The 27018-nt window shown below is 43.0% G+C and overlaps 3 protein-coding genes across 23 annotated transcripts in view; 2 read left to right on the top strand and 1 right to left on the bottom strand.

Annotated features, from left to right (window-relative positions):
• LOC109898621 (nuclear factor 1 X-type) overlaps positions 1-6266 on the top strand; it is a 158115-nt gene extending 151849 nt beyond the window's left edge. For all 19 annotated transcript variants that reach the window (XM_031834462.1, XM_031834446.1, XM_031834447.1 and 16 more), the window contains one exon: positions 1352-6266. Coding sequence is in view for 12 of the 19 variants with exons in the window: in XM_031834446.1 (XP_031690306.1) it covers positions 1352-1366 (15 nt within the window). In the remaining 7 variants the exon portion in view is untranslated. The remainder of the gene's footprint in view (positions 1-1351) is intronic.
• Positions 6267-6644: 378 nt separating this feature from the next.
• Positions 6645-15823, bottom strand: LOC109898617 (UV excision repair protein RAD23 homolog A). Of its 2 annotated transcripts, none has more exons than XM_020493653.2 (9): positions 15521-15823; positions 14707-14868; positions 14430-14584; positions 12544-12593; positions 12234-12355; positions 11760-11853; positions 9195-9325; positions 8861-9022; positions 6645-8717 (listed from the first exon to the last, which is right to left on the bottom strand). In XM_020493653.2, exons 1-9 carry the CDS (start codon positions 15584-15586, stop codon positions 8604-8606), a joined length of 1056 nt encoding a protein of 351 aa, XP_020349242.1. In that variant the 5' UTR covers positions 15587-15823; the 3' UTR covers positions 6645-8603. The 2 variants fall into 2 exon arrangements, with proteins under 2 accessions (XP_020349242.1, XP_020349241.1); XM_020493652.2 differs by having other exon boundaries at positions 12234-12361; positions 15521-15822.
• A 77-nt stretch (positions 15824-15900) lies between these two features.
• Positions 15901-25065, top strand: LOC109897358 (ubiquitin carboxyl-terminal hydrolase 26-like). 2 transcript variants are annotated; one of them, XM_031834442.1, is made up of 15 exons: positions 15901-17588; positions 17697-17782; positions 17882-17924; positions 18102-18221; positions 18530-18661; positions 22184-22322; positions 22450-22586; positions 22758-22851; positions 22948-23027; positions 23225-23362; positions 23466-23539; positions 23700-23767; positions 23932-24001; positions 24103-24241; positions 24457-25065. In XM_031834442.1, exons 1-15 carry the CDS (start codon positions 17152-17154, stop codon positions 24560-24562), a joined length of 1863 nt encoding a protein of 620 aa, XP_031690302.1. In that variant the 5' UTR covers positions 15901-17151; the 3' UTR covers positions 24563-25065. The 2 variants fall into 2 exon arrangements, 1 of the variants encoding a protein (XP_031690302.1); XR_004211316.1 differs by lacking the exon at positions 23700-23767.
• Positions 25066-27018: the final 1953 nt, after the last annotated feature.

Raw genomic sequence — 27018 nt, 5'->3', positions numbered from 1 at the left:
GAGTTTCAATACAGCCCTCCTCAGAGAAGTCACGTCCCGACTGTCTGGTTGCCTGCAGCAACCAGACATGATGTCATAGCCACTTGAACTTGAGAGGGGATGCAGGGGTAGGAAGGCGTGGGTAAGGAAAGAGGGTGGTCACTACTGCCAAGGATTCCAGAGAGAGTGTTAGAGGGAGATAGATGGAGAGAGAGAGACAGAGAGATAGTGTAACTGACAGGGGAAGAGTTACAGAGTCCATAGGCTGCTGGGACAGAGCCTGCAGCAAGAGGGGGGATGAGGGAGGGCAAGAGGCAGGAGTTGGGGGTATTCAGGCGACCTGTTAGAGTCAAACAAAACAAACGGCACCTCCCCGGAGGCCCAAAGTTTCCAAGGCTCCAGAATGTTGGCCAGTGTTGACTGGTGCCAGATCCCGGCCGGTGACCCAGTTCTGCTCTATTTTCACACTGAGCGGGAGAAACTCAATCTGAATACAGGCAGCGCCTGTGGACTCTGAGTCCAGTAAGGAATAACAACAGCCATTAGCAGCAGAGCCAAACCATACTCCCACAGCACTATAGTACAGTACAGCCATGGACAGTCAGTCAATATAGCTGGGAGTATTTCAATATGACAAGGGGCTGACAACTGTTGACCATTGTTAGTGTGTGGGCCTCTAGTGGTCAATTGTGGAAATTAGTGTTTACTTATTTTAAATGGTACACATTTTAACCTGAACTTAAAACTTCTTCAGGATCGGTGGGTCCCCCACGGGATGGTTGAGCTAACGTGATTAGCATGAGGTTGTAAGTCACAAGAAAATTCCCCAGGACATAAGCTTTCTGCCAATCAGATATATCTAAATTCTTGTTAATCTAACTACACTATCCAACTTAGAGTAGCTATTACAGTGAAATAATATCATGCTATTGTTTGAGGAGAGTGCACAGTTATGAACTTGAAAAGTTGTTAATAAACCATTTAGGCACAATTGGGCAGTCTTGTTAAAAATATAAAAAAATTCATTGGATCAGTCTAAAACTTTGCACATACACTGCTGCCATCAAGTGGCCAAAATCTAAATTGCGCCTGGGCTGGAATAATACATTTCTCTTGCATTTCAAAGGTGATGGTACAAAAAAGTGTTTTTCTTTATTTTCTTTTACCAGATCTAATGTGTTATATTCTCCTACATTAATTTGACATTTACACAAACTTCAAGGTGTTTCCTTTCAAATGGTATCAAGAATATGCATATCCTTGCTTCAATGCCTGAGCTACAGGCAATTAGATTTGGGTATGTCATTGTAAGCGAAAATTGAAAAAAAGGGGCGGATCCTGTTAACAATGTCCTCTTTTTTCTATTTAACAGTCTTGGTTCCTCTGACATGACCTGTCTGCAAACCAGCGACTAGAATCTTTCTTTACAATTGGGAATTGAAACATGGAAAACAGAAAAATAACCCACAGGAAATTGCCCAACGATCCTTATGTCTCACATAAAAAGTAAAGCAACCCAGGAAATCTTAGCATGATACTAGTAGTGAATCTCTGGACCCAATTACCTAAACAGACGGAACCCCCCATTTTTAAGACTGGAGGATCATAGGATTTGGGAGAGGCAGAGGACAAGAAGTCATCTCTCACATCCAGCAAAACACGGCAACACAAAAAGAGGAACCTGAAGAGAAAAAAGGTCACATTCTACTTCGGAACAAGGACACATTGTGCAATGGCTGAGAAAAACAACTGTTCAACAGTCAAAAAAACTGATGTAGGAGTGGGGATTGAAATTGAAGGGACATCAAATCACTCTCTTGAAGGCACAAAACATGCCATCATTTAAATGCTCCCCACTGTCAAATCACCCACAAAACAAACCCATTAGGTTCCAGTGAAATACGTAGCAGTCCATGCTACTGTGATGTCTCCCTGTCACTCAACACACTGTCAATTCACCAATATTTCCCAGTCTTATAACTATTGACCTAATCAGCCCCACTACTAATAAGACAGAAACCATGCCAAAACATTTCCTAAAGGATGCACTACAAGCTGAATTAACACTAATCTCATGTCCACTATTACACCTACATGGCATGGGGGGAAAACAGGCTTACCTATGATTGTATTGTTATTATTAGTGAAAGAGAAAAAAACATGATATGAGAAGTCTCAGCCCACAGTTCAGCAACACAAGGCCTCCACTCTAACCAGCATCCCAGCAGAAGAACCCAAACCCAAGTAAAGCTAAATGCCCAGATCACTCTTGCAAAACTACAACCGTGACAATAATCAAGTGCTAAGTATATCCACTTTCATTTGAATGATGAATGCCATTTGTAATACACAAACACACACTGGGCCCAAGTGGTGTTATTACGTCTATGACACATGCTATTCACACGTTTCCAGTACACTCTTTTTGCCCCTTGTAGTAGACAACACACATACTTAGTTAAAAACACAGGCCTCTGCTTTAACATCCAGTAGTAATATTCCCTTTTGCACAGAATTGTTTTATTTTGTTTCTTCTCTTATTGGACTTGTCCCTCTGAATTTGTCCGCTTTATAAAATGTTGTGTTTGAATGACAGCACCTTATTGAGAAAAACAGTGGTTGGGAGCGAGACTTCGAGTGGTATTGCCAGGAAGGGTGATTCAGTCAGTGTATAATACCATGTAGTGAAACAGTGACATTAGGTTGCTGAGGGCCCAGAGCCCACCTCCCTCCCATCTCCCCAAAGTTGACCCTTTTTGTTTACACTCCCAGACTGCCCCTGTTCCAAGAGCAGAGAGCCACGCTGCGGAGCAAAATAATGATGTGACATATTTCTTCCCATGTTTGGGAAGGAGAGCCTGGGTTGAAGTCAGAGGTCATATTGAGATGGCAGAGTGCTATGGTCGCCTCTTTTCCCTGACACGATCTCTGCTCCCCATCCTATCCAGCCTGTTCATTCTGTTCAGTCAGCCCTTATAGATCAAACTGCCCTAAAGATACTTTACCAGACAAGAGTTCAACCTTTTGAAATCAAGAGGGACAAATTAAATGAACACACGTTGCACAGCGCCACTTGACAAACCCGCATGCAAACATACAGTACAAGTAGCAGTTACAACCACCCAGGCCAGATTGACTGCAAAGGGAAGACTTAACATGGCAATCTCTGAGGAAACCTTTTGTTTTTAATCATTCACTTTTTATTTGAATTCCTAACATTACTACGATTCAGTTTGAAAGCAATTTTTTTTAATTAAGGAACATCAGCTCAAATCACCAACCTCACAAAATAACTGGACTGCCTGGTCATGTACTTCACTGCAGGGAAACAATGTTGCCAGACGGCAACCATCTCATCAGCTTGATAGAGAACTAGCACTGCTGAATAAGAATTATGATGGCTATGGTGATTTCTTTTCTAATCTATGGAAGTGCCTCTGTCCCATTATGCAATTTGTTAAACGTGAATTCAGGTTCTTTTTCTCACATATAAGCTATAGTGAATGGTGGTGAAATGCTATGTCTGGGGAGAAAAACAGTGACCGCTCACTGAATAATTGCAATCATCTTTATATATATATATATACACACATATATTTATAGATATATACATTTTTTTATTTGCAAAATAAGCTCTGTGGCAGTCTAGTTATTTTTTGAAGCATGGCACAGTCAATTGATGCATCTTAAATATCTGATTAGAGCAAAAGTACCAGTCCCTATACCCACATTTAATAGCATAAAGTGTCCATGGCAAATACTATAGATACATGATTTATATAGCAAACAGTAAAGTGACGTGGTCAAGGGAAATAACGGATTCGATTTTGGTTTTTAAAAAAATGGGGGGGGGGGGGGGGGGAGTATTGTTGTTGAATAAAATGTATGTGTGTTGATTGAGCCATGTGCAATGCCTTGGGTAGATAAATTGTGTTTGTCTGTTAGAGATTGTTTGAGGGTGTCACGAGAAAAGAGAGGCTAAACCCTCTATTTTTTTGTTTTAAGTCCACTAGCTCCGGGACTCTAAACATGAGGGCAGACAAAAAAAATCCCAGTCTTTGTAAATTGAAAATGAATTTTTATTTTTTTCCTTATTCATTTAAAAAAATGTATTTGTAATGATTTGTTTTCTAAATCTGGGAGGGCTGAAGGAACAATTTAGCAAAACAAAAATATATATCACTAAATGAAACAGGTGCTTTTTACGAAAGTACATTCAAACTCTTATAAATAAATAGTAATGAACAAAATTAAGTGTTATCATAAAGCACATTTTAGGAAACATGCATTCTATTTCTCTTTTGTATTTACCAAGGGGGGAGGGGTTCATTATATGAAAAAGTTGTGATAAAGGCATTTTTCTTCAACCTTTATCCCAGAGCAGGAAGAGAACCGTTTGTTTTTAGATTGATTAGATGGTGATCCTGACAATGGGATGATGAACTAGTGGAAAAGGCCTGACGTAATGGACATCTGGGCCATGTCAGTATCACCAGAGAACTGACTAAAACATGACCTATTTAACAGATGAATTGCAACTTGCATCCAATTTTCTAAACTGTGGACATGTTTAAAACTGGCCAACCGAAGTAATCAAGTTTGGGACACAGACAAGATCTTCCCCATTTTGGGAGATGCATCAAATGGAATCCATTTTTCTAAGTGTTAGCTCAACCACAAAGTGATTATTAGCATTGTGAGAGATGGGAGGTGTAACGCGAAGTAGATTTAGTTGATTCCTATCTCAAACCCAAACAAGGCGAGGGAGTATAAGGTATATTTTGAGCACAGCAAGGATGAGAGCAGGATTAAATCAAAGAAGTGAACCCTTCCCCCTTCCACTCCCAATCCGCAGTGTAAATTATTCTAAATATTTGTTTGGTGTTCTAGTGTTAGAATCAGAGCATCTTAAAAGGTTGTCCCTAAAAAGTGCCTTTTGTTCAGACTCCATCTTGTAATCCTGAGTGCCCATCTCAAAAAAGTCCCCTCCTTCATATTTCTTCTATATCCTCTCCTTCAAGCTTTTCAAAGCAGTATATATAGTACTAAAGGAAATTGGTGTGATTTAGTTATTTTTATTGTTGAATAATTAAGAAAAATAAAAAAAAATCTGTCTTGCTTCTCTTCCTGTATCTTGTCTTCTGTCTCTCTTGGACACTGGAGTAGTCTGTAGCTGCGTTACCCTCTCTTTATCCCTCCCCAAACCCTTTTTCTCTGAATTGAGGGGTAAAAAAAGCTAAACTTTGTCTGTGCAGAATGCAGTTAGCTCACGTTTTTGTTTGTACGCTTCACATTGTATACCATACTGATCTCTTCAGCTTCTCCATTGAACAGTTAATGTAAGTGAACAAGTTACACCGGTGGGCTCTTGGGGTGTGGCGAGGAGAGGGTCTGTGAGGGTGCCTAGTTTTTCAGTGGGATGTATTTGATGACATATCACAACGTGGAGATAAAATACACATCGGAATATCCCTCTGAATGGGCAAGGGGGCTGCATGGCAACTGGGGTAGAATAGGCAGGTTTGGTTAATTCTTGTTAACATTTTTTTTTTTTTTACAGAATTGAATTTTGTATCTTATGCAGCAATGCTACATTGAGACCGTTTAATGATGCACCTTTCTAGAGGTTGTATGAGACCAGCTATTAAAACAAGTGAAAAAGGACCTGAAATGGCTAATCGTTCTTATAACTGAATGGTTCCATCCCACGTAGACTGGCAGGCTCAGATCCACAATCAAGAAAACCATTACACCCATTTACTAGAACCCCAAATGAACAGTGAGAACAATTACAGACTAAAGTCATATGTAGTAGACAGTTAAAGCACCTTGAAATTCCACCAGCAAAATCAAGAGCAGGCTTGATAGAGGGCCTACTTGTTTCCTACAAGAATATGCATGTTTTTATTGTAAGTGATTGAAGCCAGCAGCAGTATTAGCCTTGACAAGTAAAGTGCCCCAGTCGAGAAGCCAGAGTGACTGGTTTCAGTGTGTGCTTTGCTTGGGCAGAACTTTGGTCCCTAGCTATCTTGCACTGCGGCACCAGAGAGCTCTGTCTCTCCCTGGCCACCCGTCGTTTCCTTCGGGTTTGTTTTTGAAAGTGCGTAGGGCCATGTTTAGTGTTGTGTAGAGTGAACCCCCAGCTGGCCTTGCCCCGCACCCCCCTCAGTAATACACCTCCCAGAGCCCATGGTGAAATGCATGTGTTAATTACAGTTTCTTTTCCATAATAATAAAAACAGTTTGAAAAGAGCAACACTTGAATAAAAGGATGTTTTTGACTGTAACTCACCTGTTTGTGTCTGCTTATTTTCAGATTGCTACTTGATTGGGTAGGTGGTTTGCCTGTGCTGGGGATGAGAACCCTAGAGTTGCATCATATTATAGAGTGGGGTAAGAGGCCAAAATTAGTTTCACTGTTTATCAGAAAATCTACTTACCGATACTGATAATGGAGGGTCAAATCCACAGGAGTAGCACTACCCATTCCCACATGATACTGAAATGCCTGGACTTGAACCGGAGTGTGTATAAATTAAATTTCCTGTAATAGTTTGTATTCCATAAGATCAAGTTGAGTTTCATTTCAGTTGGCCTCATTCATTGCCCAGACCAAGAATGTGGTGCATACAGAAGTGTTTGGCATGAAATAAAACATACGAAGCCATGACATATTGATGTTTAATGAAGCTGAGCATTGAAGCGGATCATGTTGATGCTGTAAAATGCCAGTGTCAGTGAAAGCCATGTTCACAAAAACAGATGCAGTCAAACATATTGTCATGATCACTATTCCTTTAAAATAAGTTGAGATTGAAAACTTTGTTCACATGTGTATTTGTTTCAAAGGTCCAATAAATACATCAAAACGGAAATGTTTCACTTAAGTCAAAAATGACATGAACTAAATGCACAATGAATTTGGTTTGAGTGTAATTGATCTTACTTGTGGCAAGTTGAAGGTGCCTGCAGGATAAAAAATAGCCATTCAACAAGTTTCAAAAAGAGAACAGGAAATTCTGTGCAAGGGAGCCAATACATTTGAATGCATCTGTTCAATCCAAACTCATAAAAAGCTTGTCTCTTCATAGACCCATTAAACTCCTGCCATGTTAAGTTAAAGAGAAAACATAACTTGATAAGTGAATATTCATAAAACCACACATTTCTTGGTACCCTCTGTTCCCTCAGAAAAGCCACAATAGCAACATCTCAAAACAGTGAGAATCCTTAGTGTAATAAGGCATGTTTTACTATCGGAGTTGGAAACAGGTGGTTAAAGCTAGGCGATAGCCGGTTTAAACTTCAGATTCACCTCATCATAAAGACTGTTGAATAGGCTCATTCAGGCTGTGGATGATGACAATTATTGGCTATGACTGGGTCCTGGTTTAATAAAGACTTCATGTGGACCCTTGTTCCTACTGGACATTTTGGGCTCTATTCAATGCGTAGTGCTGAATATCTGCTTTATAGCGCTATTGACAATTTAAAGGCAATGTTCCCACGGTCGCCAAGACTGCATGTCGGCTCAACAGGAAATTACCCGTACATTTTTACACGATACGGGTTGAATCCAGCCCTTAGTGTCTCAAGACCAGCTGGTCCCGTTGTATTTGAGCTGCCCTTCGTGTGTACTATAAATCAGATCCTATGAGAAAGGTGGTGTGTCTACTCCTCAGCCTTGGGAAAGAGGTAAGTGAGTAACTCCAGCATCCCAGGACTGGTCCCTGCCAGCTCTCTCTTCCCCCCTTCAGAGGATTATATGTAAAGGTAAGGTCAGAGTTGGTCAGTTCATCAGAGACGTAACACTAGAGAGGACTGTGCACCTTTCAGCAAAACCTAATTTTCAGACAAATCCACACAGTAATGTACCTGTACGGTTCTGTGAGCATACACACATCCATTTGTCATTTTGGTTGTTCTATACCACTCGATTTACTCAGGATGTTGAGCATTTCCACACCTAGAGAGATCATGGCTATCTGAGTGAAAACTAAAAGAGCTAGCTTTGAGGTGAAGTGAGGGGACCTCATAAATAATTTAGCCTGGCCGCTGGCAAAATGTACTTGCCTGTATGACAATATCATGGGATGAGATGTGGTTGGTTTTTGAATGGCAAAGGAAATGTGAGGTACTGGTGCAATCAAGTGAACAGACCACAAGCGGACTCTTCATGACCGTCAGTTTAGTTTCCCTTTCCCCTCTTGCCTCAATACACCAACATTGTAGAAGTGCATCAAGGAGAATGTGCTTCCATTACATCCAGCTACAGCATTAACAAGCTTAGATATGCATATCAATGACTTTGCACCTTAATTGAATGGCATCCACCTGTACACACAGACATGTGTACACACACACACACGCCGCAAACCTTTCAGCCCCCTCCCTCCCGTTCCCAAAGCTCTTCTAAAATCTCAATATATATCTGCCCTAAACAAATCCCACACATTCCATTGGAATTCCAAGTGGATTTCATTATTCCTCTTTCACCCTTAGATCAACATATACTTTGTGTAGCTTGTAAGACCCCCCCCCCCCTGAAATGACCTGATGATCGTTGCTCTACAGTGGGGTGAAGTCCTTGTGCTGGCCTGGAGAGGAGGGCAGGCCAGCACCTCTCATTCATCCTCAAAGCCCTGGTTCAGGAGGAAGTTGGCAGCAAGGTTCTCGTTCTTTTCACAGGCAAAGTAGGCCTGGATCACCAGCGCCTCGGGGAAACCCAACGCTTTTAACTGAGACAGGAGAAGAAAATAACATAACATGACTATTTCTCACCAGAAAGGTCACAATGTATGCATTTCTTGCTAGTCTCCTTGTCAGTTGAAGCCATCTTATGCCCTAAACAGTGCATTGAGAGGTCTTTAGCTCCCCTCACCCTCTCGATGGCTTCCTTCTCCTGAGGCGTGACCTGAATGTAGTTGACTGAAGCTCCCTCCTCCACTGCAGCACCCAGGTCCCCCACCTCAGGCACGTCTCCAACCTCCCCCGCCGGCTCATTCAGCATCTGGATGAACAGCTCCTGGTACTGGCTGATTTGCTGTTGTTGAGTTTTATCAATAGGGAAAGATAGGTAGACAGCAATCAGCAACAAGCAGAACATACATTGTGAAATCACAAAACCTGGGAGGTGTCACTATAGGGAGTGTGTGATGCAAGCTAGTATGAGTGGTGGTGCCATCAGTGTGTAGTGCATGGTATATGTGTGTTACCTGTAGGAGCTGTGGGTTCTCCCGGCCCAGCTGTTGGAGCAGAGCTGGCAGCAGTGAGGGGTTCTGCTGGATCACCTGCCTCATGCTCTGGAACTGAGGCTGGGAACGCAGGAACTCCAGAGGGTTTTCTCCTGCAACACACACACAGAATGTTTACGGAAGAGAACATGTTGATATAGATACAACACCTACTAGGGAAAATGCACATAAACCATTCCCATCTATCTGATATGCAGTGCATTTGGAAAGTATTCAGACCACTTGACTTTTTCCACATGTTATGTTACAGCCGTATTCTAAAATGGATTAAATAAATGTTTTCCTCATCTATCTCCACAGAATCCACAGAAACCTCACAATGACAAAGTGAAAACAAAGTGAAAACAGGTTTTAGATTTAAAAAAAAAAAAAAAATTCAGACCCTTTGCTATGAGACTTGAAATTGAGCTCAGGTGCATCCTGTTTCCATGGATCATCCTTGATGTTTCTACAACTTGATTGGAAAGGCACACGCATGTCTATATAAGGTCCACAGTTGACAGTGCATGTCAGAGCAAAAACCAAGCCATGACGTCGCAGGAATTGTCCGTAGAGCTCCGAGACAGGATTGTGTCGAGGCACAGATCTGGGAAAGAGTACCAAACAAGTTCTGCAGCATTGAAGGTCCCCAAGAACACAGTATCCTCCATCATTCTTAAATGGATGAAGTTTTGAACCACCAAGACTCTTCCTAGAGCTAGCCGCCTGGCCAAACTGAGTAATCGGGGGAGAAGGGCCTTGGTTAGGGAGGTGACTAAGAAACCGATGGCCACTGACAGAGCTCCAGAGTTCCTCTGTGGAGATGGGAGACTCTTCCAGAAGGACAACCATCTCTGCAGCACTCCACCAATCAGGCATTTATGGGAGTGTCCAGACAGAAGCCACACCTCAGTAAAAGGCACACGACAGCCCACTTGGAGTTTGCCAAAAGGCACCTAAAGGACTCTCAGACCATGAGAAACAAGATTCTCTGGTCTGATGAAACCAAGATTAAGGAGATTATTGTGAACTACAGGAAAAGGAGGACCGAGCACGCCCCCATTCTCGTCGACAGAGCAGGTTGAGAGCTTCAAGTTCCTTGGTGTCCACATCAACAACAAACTGGAATGATCCAAACACACCAAGACAGTCGTGAAGAGGGCACGACCAAGCCTATCCCTCCTCAGGAAACTCAAAATATTTGGCATGGGTCCCGAGATCCTCAAAAGATTCTACAGCTGCAACATCGAGAGCAATTTGAAGTACTCTTTCCCAAATCTGTGCCTCGACACAACTGGTTGCATCACTGCCTGGTACGGCAATTGCTCGGCCTCAGACCGCAAGGCACAACAGAGGGTAGTGCGTACGGCCCAGTACATCACTGGGGCTAAGCTTCCTGCCATCCAGGACCTCTACACCAGGCGGTGTCAGAGAAAGGCCCTAAGAATTGTCAAAGAACCCAGCCACCCCAGGCATAGACTGTTCTCTCTACTGTTCTCTCTACTACCGCATGGCAAGCGGTACTGGAGTGCCAAGTCTAGGACAAAAAGGCTTCTGAACATTTTCCATCCCCAAGCCATAAGACTCCTGAACAGGTAATAAAATGGCTACCCGGACTATTTGTACTCTTTTTATCATATATGCATAGTCACTTTATCTATACATTCATGTACATACTACCTCAATTGGGCCGACCAACCAGTGCTCCCGCACATTGGCTTACCGGGCTATCTGCATTGTGGCCCGCCACCCCCTCTTTTACGCTACTGCTACTCACTGTTCATCATATACGCATATGATATATATCATATGTCACTTTAACCATATCTACATGTACATACTACCTCAATTAGCCTGACTAAACGGTGTCTGTATGTAGCCTCTCTACTTTTATGGCCTCGCTACTGTATATAGCCTGTCTTTTTACTGTTGTTTTATTTGTTTACCTACCTATTGTTCACCTAATACCTTTTTTGCACTATTGGTTAGAGCCTGTAAGTAAGCATTTCACTGTAAGGTCAACACCGGTTGTATTCAGCACACGTGACAAATAAACTTTGATTTGAAGATTGAACTCTTTGGCCTGAATGCCAAGCGTCACGTCTGGAGGAAACCTGGTACCATCCCTACGGTGAAGCATGGTGGTGGCAGCATCATGCTGTGGGGATGTTTTTCAGCGGCAAAGGACTGGGAGACTAGTAAGGATCAAGAGAAAGATGAACAGAGCAAAGTAGAGAGATCCTTGATGAAGAGCGCTCTGGAGCAGGTTAGGACCTCAGGACTGGGATGAAGGTTCACCTTCCAACAAGATAACGACCCTAGCATCATACCCAAGACGACTTGAGGCTGTAATCGCTGCCAAAGGTGCTTCAACAAAGTTCTGAGTGAAGGGTCTGAATATTTATGTAAATGTGATCTTTTTATTGTATTTATTAAAATCCTGTTTTTGCTTTGCTGCGGAAAAAGTAAAGTGGTCTGAAAACATTTCCAGAATGCACTATACAGTAGATGTAATACTATAGCAGAGATATAGGCAGATGGACTCACCCTCAGCTACAGTAGGGGTCTCTGTGCCTGTGCGGGCAGATGCAGGAAGCTGTGCTGGGGGATTAGTCTCTTGGACTGGACTGCTAGGAATGCACTGGAAACACACAGCAGCACATACTCTCACACACACAGTACTAACGGACAGGCTGGTTCTAAACTGAGGATACATATAAAACTATTTTATAGCGTCACTGTCCTGTAATAGTGTTTTTGGTAAAAATGTAGTACACCAGTGTTAAACTGTATTCTGAAAGCTGATGTCACACAGTGCTGGTGTAATTTTGCTGAGTCATTGTACATGCTGCCATGTTAAAGTTTCATCAAATATGGTGCCATGCTGTATAGTGTAATTTTGCATTCATGGTCTTTTTGGGGCTATTGTTCAGTGTCATTTTGCAGAGTCATGGTGTATGGTGCCTGGTTGCACAGTATTGTGTATGCTAGGTAGTTGTGTGGTGTGTTGACAGTTCTCACAGTGAGGAGGTACTCCACAGCCCGATGGGGGTTGTTGAAGCTGGCCCGGAGAGCAGCTACCACTCTCTCCCTCTCATAACCCATAGACATTATCTCTGTCAACATGGTCTCATACTCCGCTCCTGTCACTGACCAAAATAAACAAGTTGTTAACCATCTACCCGAGTTACAATGTACAATATTTACACCCATGAACACATAGCTGCTAGAAGGCATCTTACAAATCCCCATGCTATCATCAATCTAGCAACACAGCAGATACATTCCACACTGACACATTCACATAGCCAGGTCGAAGTCCATCACTCACCCAAGGCAGAGGAGGCATCTCCCCCCTGAACCTCCATACTGGGGTCGGAGCTGCAAACAGAACGACAGGGTCAAAAATCCAGTCAACCCATTCAAAAACATTCAGTGGTATATTCTGCTGCCATTGACTGGAACGAACTGCAAAATTCTCTAAAGCTGGAGACTTATCTCCCTCACAAGCTTTAAGCACCAGCTGTCAGAGCAGCTCGCAGATCACTGCATCTGTACATAGCCCATCTGTAAATAGCCCATCCAACTACCTCATCCCCATACTGTATTTATTTATCTTGCTCCTTTGCACCCCAGTATCTCTACTTGCATATTCATCTTCTGCACATTCTACCATTCCAGTGTTTAATTGCTATATTGTAATTACTTTGCCACCATGGCCTATGTATTGCCTTACCTCCCTGTTGTTGCATGTGTCTAACTGCTTTGCTTTATCTTGGTCAGGTCGCAGTTGCAAATGAGAACTTGTTATCAAATAGCCTACCTGGTTAAATTAAAATGTTAAAAATTGTGGCAGTAAATAATATGCCATTTAGCAAACGCTTTTGTCCAAAGCAACTTAGTCATGCGTGCATACATTTTACGTATGGGTAGTCTCGGGAAATGAACCCACTATCCTTGAGTTGCAAACACCATGCTCTACCAACTGAGCTACAGGGACTACAGGGGGTGTATTCAGTAAGATGAAAAAACTAAGAAATGCTCAATGATGTTTAGTTCATATTTGTCCGACACAAAATGTGTCTCTGTTAAGAGTTATGTAACACTCTACCCTCCTGAACAGGCCTCAAGCTTACTTTTTTACTCTCTCCAATTTGTCAGACTGTCTACCATTTTTTAAATATTTTTTGTAAATTTTATTTCACCTTTATTTAACCAGGTAGGCTAGTTGAGAACAAGTTCTCATTTACAACTGCGACCTGGCCAAGATAAAGCATAGCAGTGTGAACAGACAACACAGAGTTACACATGGAGTAAACAATTAACAAGTCAATAACACAGTAGAGAAAAAAAAGAGAGTCTATATACATTGTGTGCAAAAGGCATGAGGAGGTAGGCGAATAATTACAATTTTGCAGATTAACACTGGAGTGATAAATGATCAGATGGTCATGTACAGGTAGAGATACTGGTGTGCAAAAGAGCAGAAAAGTAAATAAATAAAAACAGTATGGGGATGAGGTAGGTAAAATTGGGTGGGCTATTTACCGATAGACTATGTACAGCTGCAGCGATCGGTTAGCTGCTCAGATAGCAGATGTTTGAAGTTGGTGAGGGAGATAAAAGTCTCCAACTTCAGCGGTTTTTGCAATTCGTTCCAGTCACAGGCAGCAGAGAACTGGAACGAAAGGCGGCCAAATGAGGTGTTGGCTTTAGGGATGATCAGTGAGATACACCTGCTGGAGCGCGTGCTACGGGTGGGTGTTGCCATCGTGACCAGTGAACTGAGATAAGGCGGAGCTTTACCTAGCATGGACTTGTAGATGACCTGGAGCCAGTGGGTCTGGCGACGAATATGTAGCGAGGGCCAGCCGACTAGAGCATACAGGTCACAGTGGTGGGTGGTATAAGGTGTTTTGGTAACAAAACGGATGGCACTGTGATAAACTGCATCGTTTGCTGAGTAGAGTATTGGAAGCTATTTTGTAGATGACATCGCCGAAGTCAAGGATCGGTAGGATAGTCAGTTTTACTAGGGTAAATTTGGCAACGTGAGTGAAGGAGGCTTTGTTGCGGAATAGAAAGCCGACTCTAGATTTGATTTTAGATTGGAGATGTTTGATATGAGTCTGGAAGGAGAGTTTACAGTCTAGCCAGACACCTAGGTACTTCTAGATAGGTTAATATCAGTTCTACGGCGGTCTTCTGTCTGCCTACCTGGCTGGAGCTGGGGGCTCTGCGACTGTAGGTGTGGGCTCCTCTGGGGGGATAGGGATGGCTGCAGGGGCCAGGCCCGCAGACGACCCAGAGTCTTGGACAGGGGCCTTGGGTCCCTCTGAGGAAGGTGTTGATGCAGCTGTGGCAGACTTTGCCTAGTTCCAGAGGAGATATAAACAGGCTATTACTGTTATCTATGCAGACAATCATGTAACCGTCCTCCCCAGGTGGGTGCAGCTCATTAAGAGTCCAAGTAAAATGGATTAGGGAAATGTACCTTCGATACCATAACTACAACAAAATTCTTCTCGTCAATTTTGTAGTCTTTAATAGGCGTGTCATCTTGCAGGATTTTGCCAGCATATATGAGCTTTTGTCCAGACACTGGGAAGTTATCTTTTCCCCTCTCTGCTTCTATCTTCTCCTTCAGTGCCTTCACCTGTAGAAACCAAAAATAAGCTTTTCAGCCTTGCTTTAATTGTTAAACACAGTGCAACCCAAAAGTTGCTCGCTAACACTGACCCCAAAAATTGCACTACTTTTTACATTGCGGTTTACCTTACATTATGTAGCTAGCTAGATAGTTATTTTCACTCTTTATGACCTAGCTAGTCTGCTAGAATATTGCTAATTTATCGTCCAAATGGACATGCATCATCAATAACTAAAATAGATAACGTAGATAACTAGCTAGTAATATGGCTGTCTAGTTAACGCTAGATAGTTAGCTAAAGCTGACATTGACGTGGTGAGGGATAACCTAACGTTAGCTAGTCATGTAGCAAGCTAGCTGATGTTTTAGCGGATAATAACTTACCTAGCTAGCTAATAATGAGACTCAACATTGGATTAGCAAATTGACACACATTAGCTTGCAAGCTAACTAGCTCAGCGCTAGCTAGTTAGCTAATGCTAGGGGTGTCAATAACATCTAGCTAGCTAGCGTTAGCCTATGTATATTGTATTATCCGAATTTATAATCTGGGACAAATTCATTTGGTGTTTCGTGCAAATAACAAAAATGATAGTTTGCCAAACGGGTTAGATAAAACGCACACAGCTGGCATTATTATGAACAAATGGGCACTTACCGTTTGATCTGGGTCTATGTCGATTTGAATGGTCTGCTGTTGCAGTGTCTTTAACGTGATTTGCATTGTTGCAGAAGCTAACGCTGTTTCGCCCTTGCGCTTAAATTACAGCTGTTTTAAAATATTCATAAGTAAAACAGAAATGACATTTAACCACAAGTTCAAGCAAGATCATATTTATCCATGACCATGAGATGTGTCCATGAGCACTCAGCAAATCGCCATCTTTGATGACACCAAACTCAGAAGTAGGTGCAGTGTAACGGTTGGCTGTCCAACTTGCAGCATCGAGCGCTCTCTGAGTCTGAGAGCTACAACCACTAACTGGTCAATCAAATGAAAATCCCGGTGTAATCACACACCATCGGTGCCAGTTTATCCAGGTGGTAGTAGGATCTGCAATCTACTCTGCGAGAACAAATTATGCTTTGCATTTATGTCATGATCTGTTGACAGTTGTGACTGGTGTTGTAGCGACCAACTGGGTTTACAGAACAGCAAATATACAACAAATGTACTAACGTTAGTATTTTAGATTAGTTTACAGTCACTAGGCAGAGTGGCACCTTTTCAATGAGGTACGGTCAGAGATTAATAGATCCATCTGTGTTAAGGTGCTCCTAACAGTATACGCGGATGAAGACAGTTTGTCGGTCGGAAAGGTTGGATATTGGGTTATTAAATGACTGAGTCTGCGCTAGAGTGTGCAGCTCTCCTTTTCTTTTTCAAAGGTCCTCCTAACAACCATTGCAAAGCTACGTTCGATCTGTATCAGATCAGCGTCAAATTCTGTGAATATGTGAATGTAGGCCACTTGGCCAATAAAAGTTGTTTTGATTCTGATAGACAGTAGTTTTACTTCGAATGTCCTAGTCTCTTCCCATATCCCATACAATCACACGTCAGTGGCCCAGGAAGCGTGGGAGAAAGATAACCCAATGTTTTCTCAATAAAAAACAGGTGTATTGGCAAGAACCTAGTTATTTTGTATATTTTATGAAATAGGAATAACTCTGAATACACGATACATTTATTTTTCAAATTATTTTTCAACATTTTGGTGTGTGTGATTTGTTGGCTATTTATGCTGGTAACGCGTAGATAGGCGCATCATAATTTGGTTTATGACATCACAATGTGAAATAGGCAACATATTTTGATGTTCTGCAAACTAAGGCATAGTCTACAAATACACTGAAATGGGATGTTTGTGTTGCTGTAAAAAGGTATATGTCTATTCTGTGCTAGAATTTGTCTAATTCTGTTACAATTTAGAGTATATTCTATTCTTTTCAGCTATTCCTAGTTGTTTCATTGTCTATTTATGTGTCCCAAATGGCAGAATTTGGGACAGAGGGTATAACTGTATGGTTACAATGGTTTTATTTTTCTAAACATGTATATTTACTATTTGTTAGCCTATGATACAGAATTCAATATGATTGGGCGACGAGTTCTTTATTTTATGGTCAGATCATGTGGTTTGGGTGTGACATTTGCTGCTAGTTCAAATATAACATATATAATGTTTCTCCAAACAGAAAAAGAAGTGCAGAGTTCGCCTCGGGATTGGGAGCCGCTGTCCATCGCCGTTCCCAATCCCACCCAAACTGACGTCATTGGATGCCAGCATGGTAACTGCGTCAGTTTGGAAAAACCGGGAGAAGAAGAACGTAAAGGATCACCACCAACTTGATTCTTCCTTTGTCTCTTCTTTCCACTTGAAACCGTCTACAACATCTCTGACGCCCCTCGACCCCTTATCTGGCCGAACACCAATCGGCACTCCATCCCCCTCACCCCCCTCACCCTCTGGATCCCCTGCCAGATCCCCTTCCACTCGCTCCAAGTTCTTCGGCCTCTCTTCTCCCTCCTCTCTCCACATGTCATCTCTCTCTTCTTCTTCTTCAGAGGAGGAAGGATCACAGACCTCCTCCCCTTTTAGTGCTTCTTCTGTTTCCCTGGCTGTCTCAACTCAGTTTTCCTCCTCCTCCCCTGGCCCCCAGTCCTCCTCTCCAAACCCCCTGGACCACCATGGAGAGACCAACAAAGACAGTGAGACTGCCAGGTACTGCAGCCTGATATCACATTTCATGCCAACCAACACCATGAAATTGAAATGAAAAAACCAATATAATATAGCTAACCTAATGCATATGTCTGTGTGTCTTTACAGAGATCTTATGAGCTCTGAGGTCAAAGAGGTGGGGGCAGTTGTTCCACAGACAAAGAGAATGATACCCCTATTTGCTGGCATCGCAGGTCTGTAAACGGGTGCCATTTTTTGGTGCTATTTTTCTCAATTCATCTTTGACATAGCTTCTCTCTTACCGCTCTCCGTCTCTCTGTCTCTCTCTGCAGAGGCCTCCATTGACCTGAAGGGTTCCTCTGTCTCCTTGGAGAGGTAAGTACTGTATACAATAGCCACCTTCATCTCACTCAACTCTACATAAGAGTGGTCACTCACACCATGACATGGTAAGGAATATATGTATGCCTGTACATTAAAACAGTGTTCAAACAGACCGATTGGTGTTGAGCTACTGCTACTGAGGCCTCTACCCTGTCTCTCTTCCTCCAGGCCATTGGTCAGGTCTCGGGAAGCCATGGCTCGCCTCCCCAACCTGTTCAGCAAGAGTAGCACCCAGCTGGGGGAGCAGAGCTGCACAGGCGAGGGCGAAGACAACACCAAGCTCCTCGGGTAAAACACACACACACACACACACACACACACACACACACACACACACACACACACACACACACACACACACACACACACACACACACACACACACACACACACACACACACACACACACACACACACACACACACACACACACACACACACACCTACTCTTATCTCTGAGCTCTGCTTTTTGTTTTAAATAATTCAGTGTGGTACTCAGAGTTATCTTGTGTTGATGCCTTACAAATACATTCATTTGTTTACCTTTGGTCCACAGTTCAGATATTAGTGTGTAACTGATGGCTTCTTTCCCACAGGTTGCCTAATATTGGCAACACCTGCTTCATGAACTCTGCTCTGCAGTGCCTGCTGGGGCTGCCAGCATTTTGCAGAGACATCCTGAGACAGCAGAACATCTGGAGTTCCTCCCCCTCCTCTAAACTGCTATGGTATACAGCCTCGATCTCACCCTCCTGTCCCACCTGTACACACACTGACCCACCCACCTAGACGCTTATAGTTACAGTACACAAGTGTTGAATATATTATGGATTTATTATGGATAAATGAATAAACAATATCCCCATTTTAAATAGAATTGTGTCTAGGTAAACTTATACTCTGTATGTTTGATTAACAATATGAGTTCATAAGAAGAAATTGTGTGACAGGACAAGGAGGAATAGAATGTTAATGAACACCATTTCCAACTGGGCAGGAACAAATGGGTTGTGGACTGTGTAAACACATAAGGTCGTTAGCCTATGGTTGACCCAACCTGAAACTTAGCTATGGGGTTTTTAGATTAGGCAGTGAGTGCATTCCTAGGGTTTCTGTTAATTAAACCTGTCACTTCAGTGGTGATCGATAATGTTGAGGGGTCAAAAGTTATCTGGGAGTGTGTTAGTAAGTTAGAATGAACTCTTCACCTTACTTTGTCCTGTCGAGAGGGGGGGGGGGGGGGTTCGTTTAAGACAGTGAAATGACGTCATGATCTGTATTTAAACTGAGGCATGTGTTTTGAGTGGTAGCGCGCTCCGAGAATAAATTCTATTACCTATTATTTAAAGACTGGTCTGCGTCTATTTTATGCAAACAAGGAATCAATATAAATTCTCATAAAATAGATGAAGGGCTTTCAATTGATGAAAGCACATTGGCATAATTAAATATACTAACAACAAGTTCCGCCTCAATGTATGTGTCAGTGGAGGCTGCTGAGGGGAGGACGGCTTGTAATGATGTCTGAAACGGAGCAAATGGAATGGCATAAAACACATGGAAACCATATGTTTGATGTATTTGATAGCATTCCACTGATTCCGCTCCAGCCATTACCACGAACCCGTCCTCCCCAATTAAGGTGCCATCAACCTCCTGTGGTATGTATTTATGTATATATGTATGTATGTATCTATGTATCTATGTATAAAAAACAAAAATATAAACGCAACATGCAACAATTTCAAAGATTTTACAATTCATATAAGGAAATTCATTCATTAGGACATAATCTATGGATTTCACGACTGAGCAAGGTCGCAGCCATCGTGGGGCTGGGAGGGCATAGGGCCACCCACTGGGGAGTTAGGCCCAGCCAATCAGAATTAGATTTCCCCACAAAAGGGCTTTATTACAGACAGAAATACTCCTCAGCACCCCCTCAGACGATGCCGCAGGTGAAGAAGCTGGATATGGAGGTCCTGGGCTTGTGTGGTTATACGTGGTCTGCGGTTGGAAGGCCGGTTGGACATACTGCTAAATTCTCTAAAACAATGTTGGAGATGGCTTATGGTATAGAAATGAACATTCAATTCTCTGGCAACAGCTCTGGTGGAGATTCCTGCTGTCAGCATGCCAATTGCGCACTCCCTCAAAACCTGAGACATCTGTGGTATTGTGTTGTGTAATAAAACTGCACATTTTAGAGTGGCCTTTTATTGTCCTCAGCACAAGGTGCACCTGTGTAATGATCATGCTGTTTAATCAGCTTCTTGATATGCCACCTGTCAGGTGGATGGATTATCTTGGCAAAGAATAAATGCTAACTAACAGATATGCAAACAAATCTGTGCACAGATATACGCTTTTTTGTGTGTATGGAAGTATGTACAGTGCCTTGCGAAAGTATTCGGCCCCCTTGAACTTTGCGACCTTTTGCCACATTTCAGGCTTGAAACATAAAGATATAAAACTGTATTTTTTTGTGAAGAATCAACAACAAGTGGGACACAATCATGAAGTGGAACGACATTTATTGGATATTTCAAACTTTTTTAACAAATCAAAAACTGAAAAATTGGGCGTGCAAAATTATTCAGCCCCTTTACTTTCAGTGCAGCAAACTCTCTCCAGAAGTTCAGTGAGGATCTCTGAATGATCCAATGTTGACCTAAATGACTAATGATGATAAATACAATCCACCTGTGTGTAATCAAGTCTCCGTATAAATGCACCTGCACTGTGAAAGTCTCAGAGGTCCGTTAAAAGGGCAGAGATCATCATGAAGAACAAGGAACACACCAGGCCGGTCCGAGATACTGTTGTGAAGAAGTTTAAAGCCGGATTTGGATACAAAAAGATTTCCCAAGCTTTAAACATCCCAAGGAGCACTGTGCAAGCGATAATATTGAAATGGAAGGAGTATCAGACCACTGCAAATCTACCAAGACCTGGCCGTCCCTCTAAACTTTCAGCTCATACAAGGAGAAGACTGATCAGAGATGCAGCCAAGAGGCCCATGATCACTCTGGATGAACTGCAGAGATCTACAGCTGAGGTGGGAGACTCTGTCCATAGGACAACAATCAGTCGTATATTGCACAAATCTGGCCTTTATGGAAGAGTGGCAAGAAGAAAGCCATTTCTTAAAGATATCCATAAAAAGTGTCGTTTAAAGTTTGCCACAAGCCACCTGGGAGACACACCAAACATGTGGAAGAAGGTGCTCTGGTCAGATGAAACTAAAATTAAACTTTTTGGCAACAATGCAAAAACGTTATGTTTGGCGTAAAAGCAACACAGCTCATCACCCTGAACACACATCATCCCCACTGTCAAACATGGTGGTGGCAGCATCATGGTTTGGGCCTGCTTTTCTTCAGCAGGGACAGGGAAGATGGTTAAAATTGATGGGAAGATGGATGGAGCCAAATACAGGACCATTCTGGAAGAAAACCTGATGGAGTCTGCAAAAGACCTGAGACTGGGACGGAGATTTGTCTTCCAACAAGACAATGATCCAAAACATAAAGCAAAATCTACAATGGAATGGTTCGAAAATAAACATATCCAGGTGTTAGAATGGCCAAGTCAAAGTCCAGACCTGAATCCAATCGAGAATCTGTGGAAAGAACTGAACTGCTGTTCACAAATGCTCTCCATCCAACCTCACTGAGCTCGAGCTGTTTTGCAAGGAGGAATGGGAAAAAATGTCAGTCTCTCGATGTGCAAAACTGATAGAGACATACCCCAAGCGACTTACAGCTGTAATCGCAGCAAAAGGTGGCGCTACAAAGTATTAACTTAAGGGGGCTGAATAATTTTTCAGTTTTTGATTTGTTAAATGTTTGAAATATCCAATAAATGTCGTTCCACTTCATGATTGTGTCCCACTTGTTGTTGATTCTTCACAAAAAAATACAGTTTTATATCTTTATGTTTGAAGCCTGAAATGTGGTAAAAGGTCGAAAAGTTCAAGGGGGCCGAATACTTTCGCAAGGCACTGTATGTATGGATGGATGGATGGATGGATATATATATTGTCATTTGTACACTCTTAGTTCCTCATGTTTTTTAAGATAAAAACAAACCCAACTCCGCTTCTGATTAACACCAGAGATGATTTCCTGTCACAGTCAGGAATCAGTTGAATCATATTTGATCAGAGGCTAAAGTAGAAGCACAGAACTAATCTGTGGCCAAGATGAGAGATTGAAACCTGAATGCATGCTCATTGTCTCCCTCCACAGCTGCTTTGCCGAGTTACATCAGGCCAGGCTTTCTGGAGGCACTGTTAATGCTAAGAACAAGGAAAATAAGAAAATCCTTCAAACAGTCAAGCGCTGCCTATCCGTTGTCAATGAGGACTATGAGGAAGACTATGAACAGGTAAGATATTATTTGCTAAAAGACTCACTTAACAATAAACCTGGGACACGTGACAGTGTTTTTCCTCAGCTCTGTTTCAGTTGTAGTTGTTGATGTATTTTCTGCTTCTTTCCCATTCTTCTCTTAGGATGCCCATGAATGTGTGTTGCTCCTCCTCTTTCAGCTGAAGGAGGAGGGTATGGCATTAAAGGGCTCACCAGAGCCATACACCTGCCCCGTGAAGCAGTTAGAATTCAAGCTGAAGACTTCCCGTACCTGCACCAGGTAACAGCTGTCATTTGTATACGGTGTACCTTGATGTCGTCGTCACATTTGTGAGGAGGTTTAATGTCAGCATAACATGCAGGATACAGAGGTAAAGCATTAAGATGGTGTGTAGAGGGATCAAAAGGTTTGTGTTGGATAGCTGATGCATTTCTCTCCGTACTTCTGAAGCTGTGGAGTTATAGTGTATGGTCAGGAGGATTATAATCACCTGTCACTGAGCCTGAGCCATTACCTGCCACACAGCCTGGACCTCTACTTTAAGGTCAGCACTTAGCTTAAACCAAGAGTTAGTATGTCAAGGAACACTATCATTAATGTCATAATGTTCATAATTGTATTGCTATCCTTTGTCACCTAGCCATCTGCGTTAGAGTGTGCATGCAGGGTGTGCTCAGGCAGCTCAGCATCTGTGACTAGGCACTTCCTCACGCTGCCCCGGTGAGTCCCCCCATCATCATCTCAGATTACAATTGACAGTCCTGATCTAACTCACCAAACTGGGTTATTGAATTGAGTACAAGACTGATTCCTTTGTCTGTGTGAATGCCTGTCTGTCTGCCTGTCTGTGTGAATGTCTGGGTGAATGTCTGTGTGAATGTCTCTGTCTGTCTGTGTGAATGCCTGTCTGTGAGCAGGGTCCTAATGCTTCATATCAAGCGATTTACTGCAGGCGACTGGGAGCCAGAGAAGTTGGATGATCCCATGTCCATCCCTGCAGAAATAACCCTCCCAGCCGTATGTGGGAAGACAGCCCATGTCCAGTATGGAGCCAGGTTGGTTTACACTCTGTTTGGGCACATTGCACATTGAGTAGCCAACACACACCATGATTTTCACACACTAGATATTTATTTTCAATGCCATCAATTTACACAGGGCAAGCTCCCTGGGGAGAAACAACATGGACAACACACCTGCAAACTCCCCGAAAGGCACCCTTGATAGACCAGGTAGGACATTGTGTTACTGACTTCATGCAGAACACCCTCTCATGAAACAGGACTGTTGAGGAAAGCAAGTCGGAAGCTGAAGTTAAGAGTATATTTGTTGATGGGTTTCCACTTCACTTTCTGGTTTGTATTTACACTATATTTGATATACCCCCACCAGCTTCAAATTCCTCTGACCAGCTAGAGAAACCAGCTGACAGTGAGAAAAAGCAGCAGGCAGCCGCTGTGGTGAGGAGAGAGAGAGAGAGAGAGAGAGAGAGAGAGAGAGAGAGAGAAATAAATAACAGATAATTAGATCCAGTTGAGATAGTGGGCGGATCAAGATAAGGCAGTTATAGAAGGCACCCCTTCTAGACAAAATAACAATCCTATTATTAAATGTTTCCTTACAGAGACACCAGCCAGACAATATCTACAAATTGTCAAGTGTGATCTCACATCTGGGAGACAACATGTATACAGGTATGCAGGCACGCAGGTATGCAGGCACTCAGGTATGCAGGCACGCACACACAATTATGAAAGCTTAATGTACACTCTATTTTGTTTCCCTTGTTCCCTAGGCCACTACATCAGTGATGTTTTGGACAGCCGTGGCAGTGGGTGGCTCTGCCTGGATGACGCACATGTCTTGAGGACAGATGAGGCCACTGTGCTGAAGGAGATTGCACAGACTGCCTACATCCTGTTCTATGTCTGCAGGTAAGGCTCTAGGCCACAAATTTAAGAGAAGAATGTCACAAATGGAGTCAATGACGACAATGAGTCATCAAGAAAAAAAGTGTTTACCAAAGCTAGAAAGATGATTCATTGACCACGCATTAAGAGTTATCCCTTTAACCTGTAATCCCTCTGTATGTGTTATTTTTCAGACATTGTATGTACATGTAAGATCTCCCTGTCATTTCTCAATAAAGTGGAGCAGGTGAAGGAGACCAGGCCCCTCACTACCAGGAGAAGGACCAGGAGAACCCATCATTAAACTCAGGGAGCGGCACAGCGCTCAGGGACCACCTGGAGTAGCACCTACCACACACCAAGAAACCTCAGATTAATCGAATTAGGCTGCCCTACACCACCATCAACTGCCTTAGACCACCATCAAGCTGCCCTAGACCACCATCAGACTGCCCTACTCCACCATCAAGCTGCCCTACTCCACCATCAAGCTGCCCTAGACCCCCATCAAGCTGCCCTAGACCCCCATCAAGCTGCCCTAGACCCCCATCAAGCTGCCCTAGACCACCATCAAGCTGCCCTAGACCACCATCAAGCTGCCCTAGACCACCATCAAGCTGCCCTAGACCACCATCAGACTATCCTAGACCATTAGGACATCACGCTGGCCTAAACCACCTAGACACCAAGCTGCCCTAGAACACCAGGCTGCCCTAGACCACCTGGACATCAGGGTGCCCTAGACCACCAGGCTGCCCTAGACCACCAGAAGAAACAGCCTACACCACAAAGCATGTACCCACTCTAGGCCATCTACTGTATGTTTACAATTATATAAATATAAAACATCTCACCGACCGAGTGCAATTAATGTTCTTTTACTGTACATGGTAGTGAATAAATGTACCTACAGTGCATTCAGAAAGTATTCAGATCCCTTGACTTTTTCCACATTTAGTTAAGTTACAGCCTTGTTCTAAAATGGATTAATTAATTTTTTCTTCTTCTCATCAATCTACCCCATAATGACAGCAAAAACAGGTTTTTAGATTTTTTTGCAAATTTATCAAGACAACATAAAGCTAAACTATCACATATACATAAGAATTCAGACCCTTTACTCAGTACTTTGTTGAAGCAACTTTGGCAGCGATTACAGCCTCAAGTGTTCTTGGGTATGACACTATAAGCTTAGCACATCTATATTTGGGGAGTTTCTCTCATTCTTCTCTGCAGATCCTCTCAAGCTCTGTCAGGTTGGATGGGAAGCATCGCTGCACAGCTATTTTCAGGTCTCCAGAGATGTTCAATCAGGTTCAAGTCCGGGCTCTGGCTGGGCCACTCAAGGACATTCAGAGACTTGTCCCCAAGCCACCCCTGCATTTGTCTTGGTTGTGTGCTAAGGGTCGTTGTCCTGTTGGAAGGTGAACCTTCGGCCCAGTCTGAGATCCCGGACGCTCTGGAGCTGGTTTTCATCAAGCATCTCTCTGTACTTTGTGCCGTTCATCTTTCCCTCGATTCTGACTAGTCTACCAGTCCCTGCTGCTGAAAAACATCCCCACAGCATGATGCTGCCACCGCCATGCTTCACCGTAGAAATGGTGCCAGGTTTCCTCCAGACATGGCGCTTGGCATTCAGGCCAAAGAGTTCAATCTTGGTTTCATCAGACCAGAGAATCTTGATTCTCATGGTCTGAGAGTCTTTAGGTGGCTTTTGGCAAACTCCAAGCGTGCTGTCATGTGCCTTTTACTGAGAAGTGGCTTCCGTCTGACATCTCTACCATAAAGACCTGGTTGGTGGAGTGCTGCAGAGATGGTTGTCCTTCTGGAGGTTTCTCTAATCTCCACAGAAGAACTCTGGAGCTCTGTCATAGTGACCATCAGGTTCCTGATAGCTCAGTTTGACCAGGCGGCCAGCTCTAGTAGTCTTTGGGGTTCCAAACTTCTTCCATTTAGGAATGATGGAGGACAATTCCTTCGACCTCATGGTGTCACGTCTAATCAAGGTGGGTGGAATCAGGCGCAGATAGCAGAATGCGATATAGAGTTTATTCTCCGGTGAACAAAACAAACACGGTCAACCCAAACACACACAGGGTGAAATTATCCAACACAGGATAACAGACTAACCGGAGAATAAGAAACACAATAACACCGACAGACGAAAAATGAATGACAAAATAAACAATCCCGCACAAAACAAGGGTGGGACAACCTACATTATATACAGACACTAATTAACTAAACAACACACAGGTGAAACCAATCAGACAAAACCAACAGATACACGAAAAGGGATCGGTAGTGGCTAGTAGGACGGTGACGACGACCGCCGAGCACCGCCTGAACGGGCAGGAGAGCCAACCTCGGCGGAAGTCGTGACACATGGTTTGGTTTTTGTTCTGACATGCACTGTGAACTGGGATCTTATATAGACCTTTCTTATACAGGCCTTTCTAATCGACCTGGCCGGGGTATCCTGGAAGGATATTGATCTCATCCCGTCAGTAGAGGATGCCTGTTTTTTTTTTTAAATGCCTTCCTACCCATCTTAAATAAGCATGCCCCATTCAAGAAATTTAGAACCACGAACAGATATAGCCCTTGGTTCTCCCCAGACCTGACTGCCCTTAAACAACACAAAAACATCCTATGGCATTCTGCATTAGCATCGAACAGCCATCGTGATATGCAGCTGTTCAGGGAAGCTAGAAACCAGTATACACAAGCAGTTAGAAAAGCCAAGGCTAGCTTTTTCAAGCAGAAATTTGCTTCCTGCAACACTAACTCAAAAAAGTTCT

The sequence above is a fragment of the Oncorhynchus kisutch genome, linkage group LG10 (genome assembly GCF_002021735.2).
Source record: "Oncorhynchus kisutch isolate 150728-3 linkage group LG10, Okis_V2, whole genome shotgun sequence".
Lineage (NCBI taxonomy): Eukaryota > Metazoa > Chordata > Actinopteri > Salmoniformes > Salmonidae > Oncorhynchus > Oncorhynchus kisutch.
This window is presented reverse-complemented; position numbering and strand designations above follow the sequence as displayed.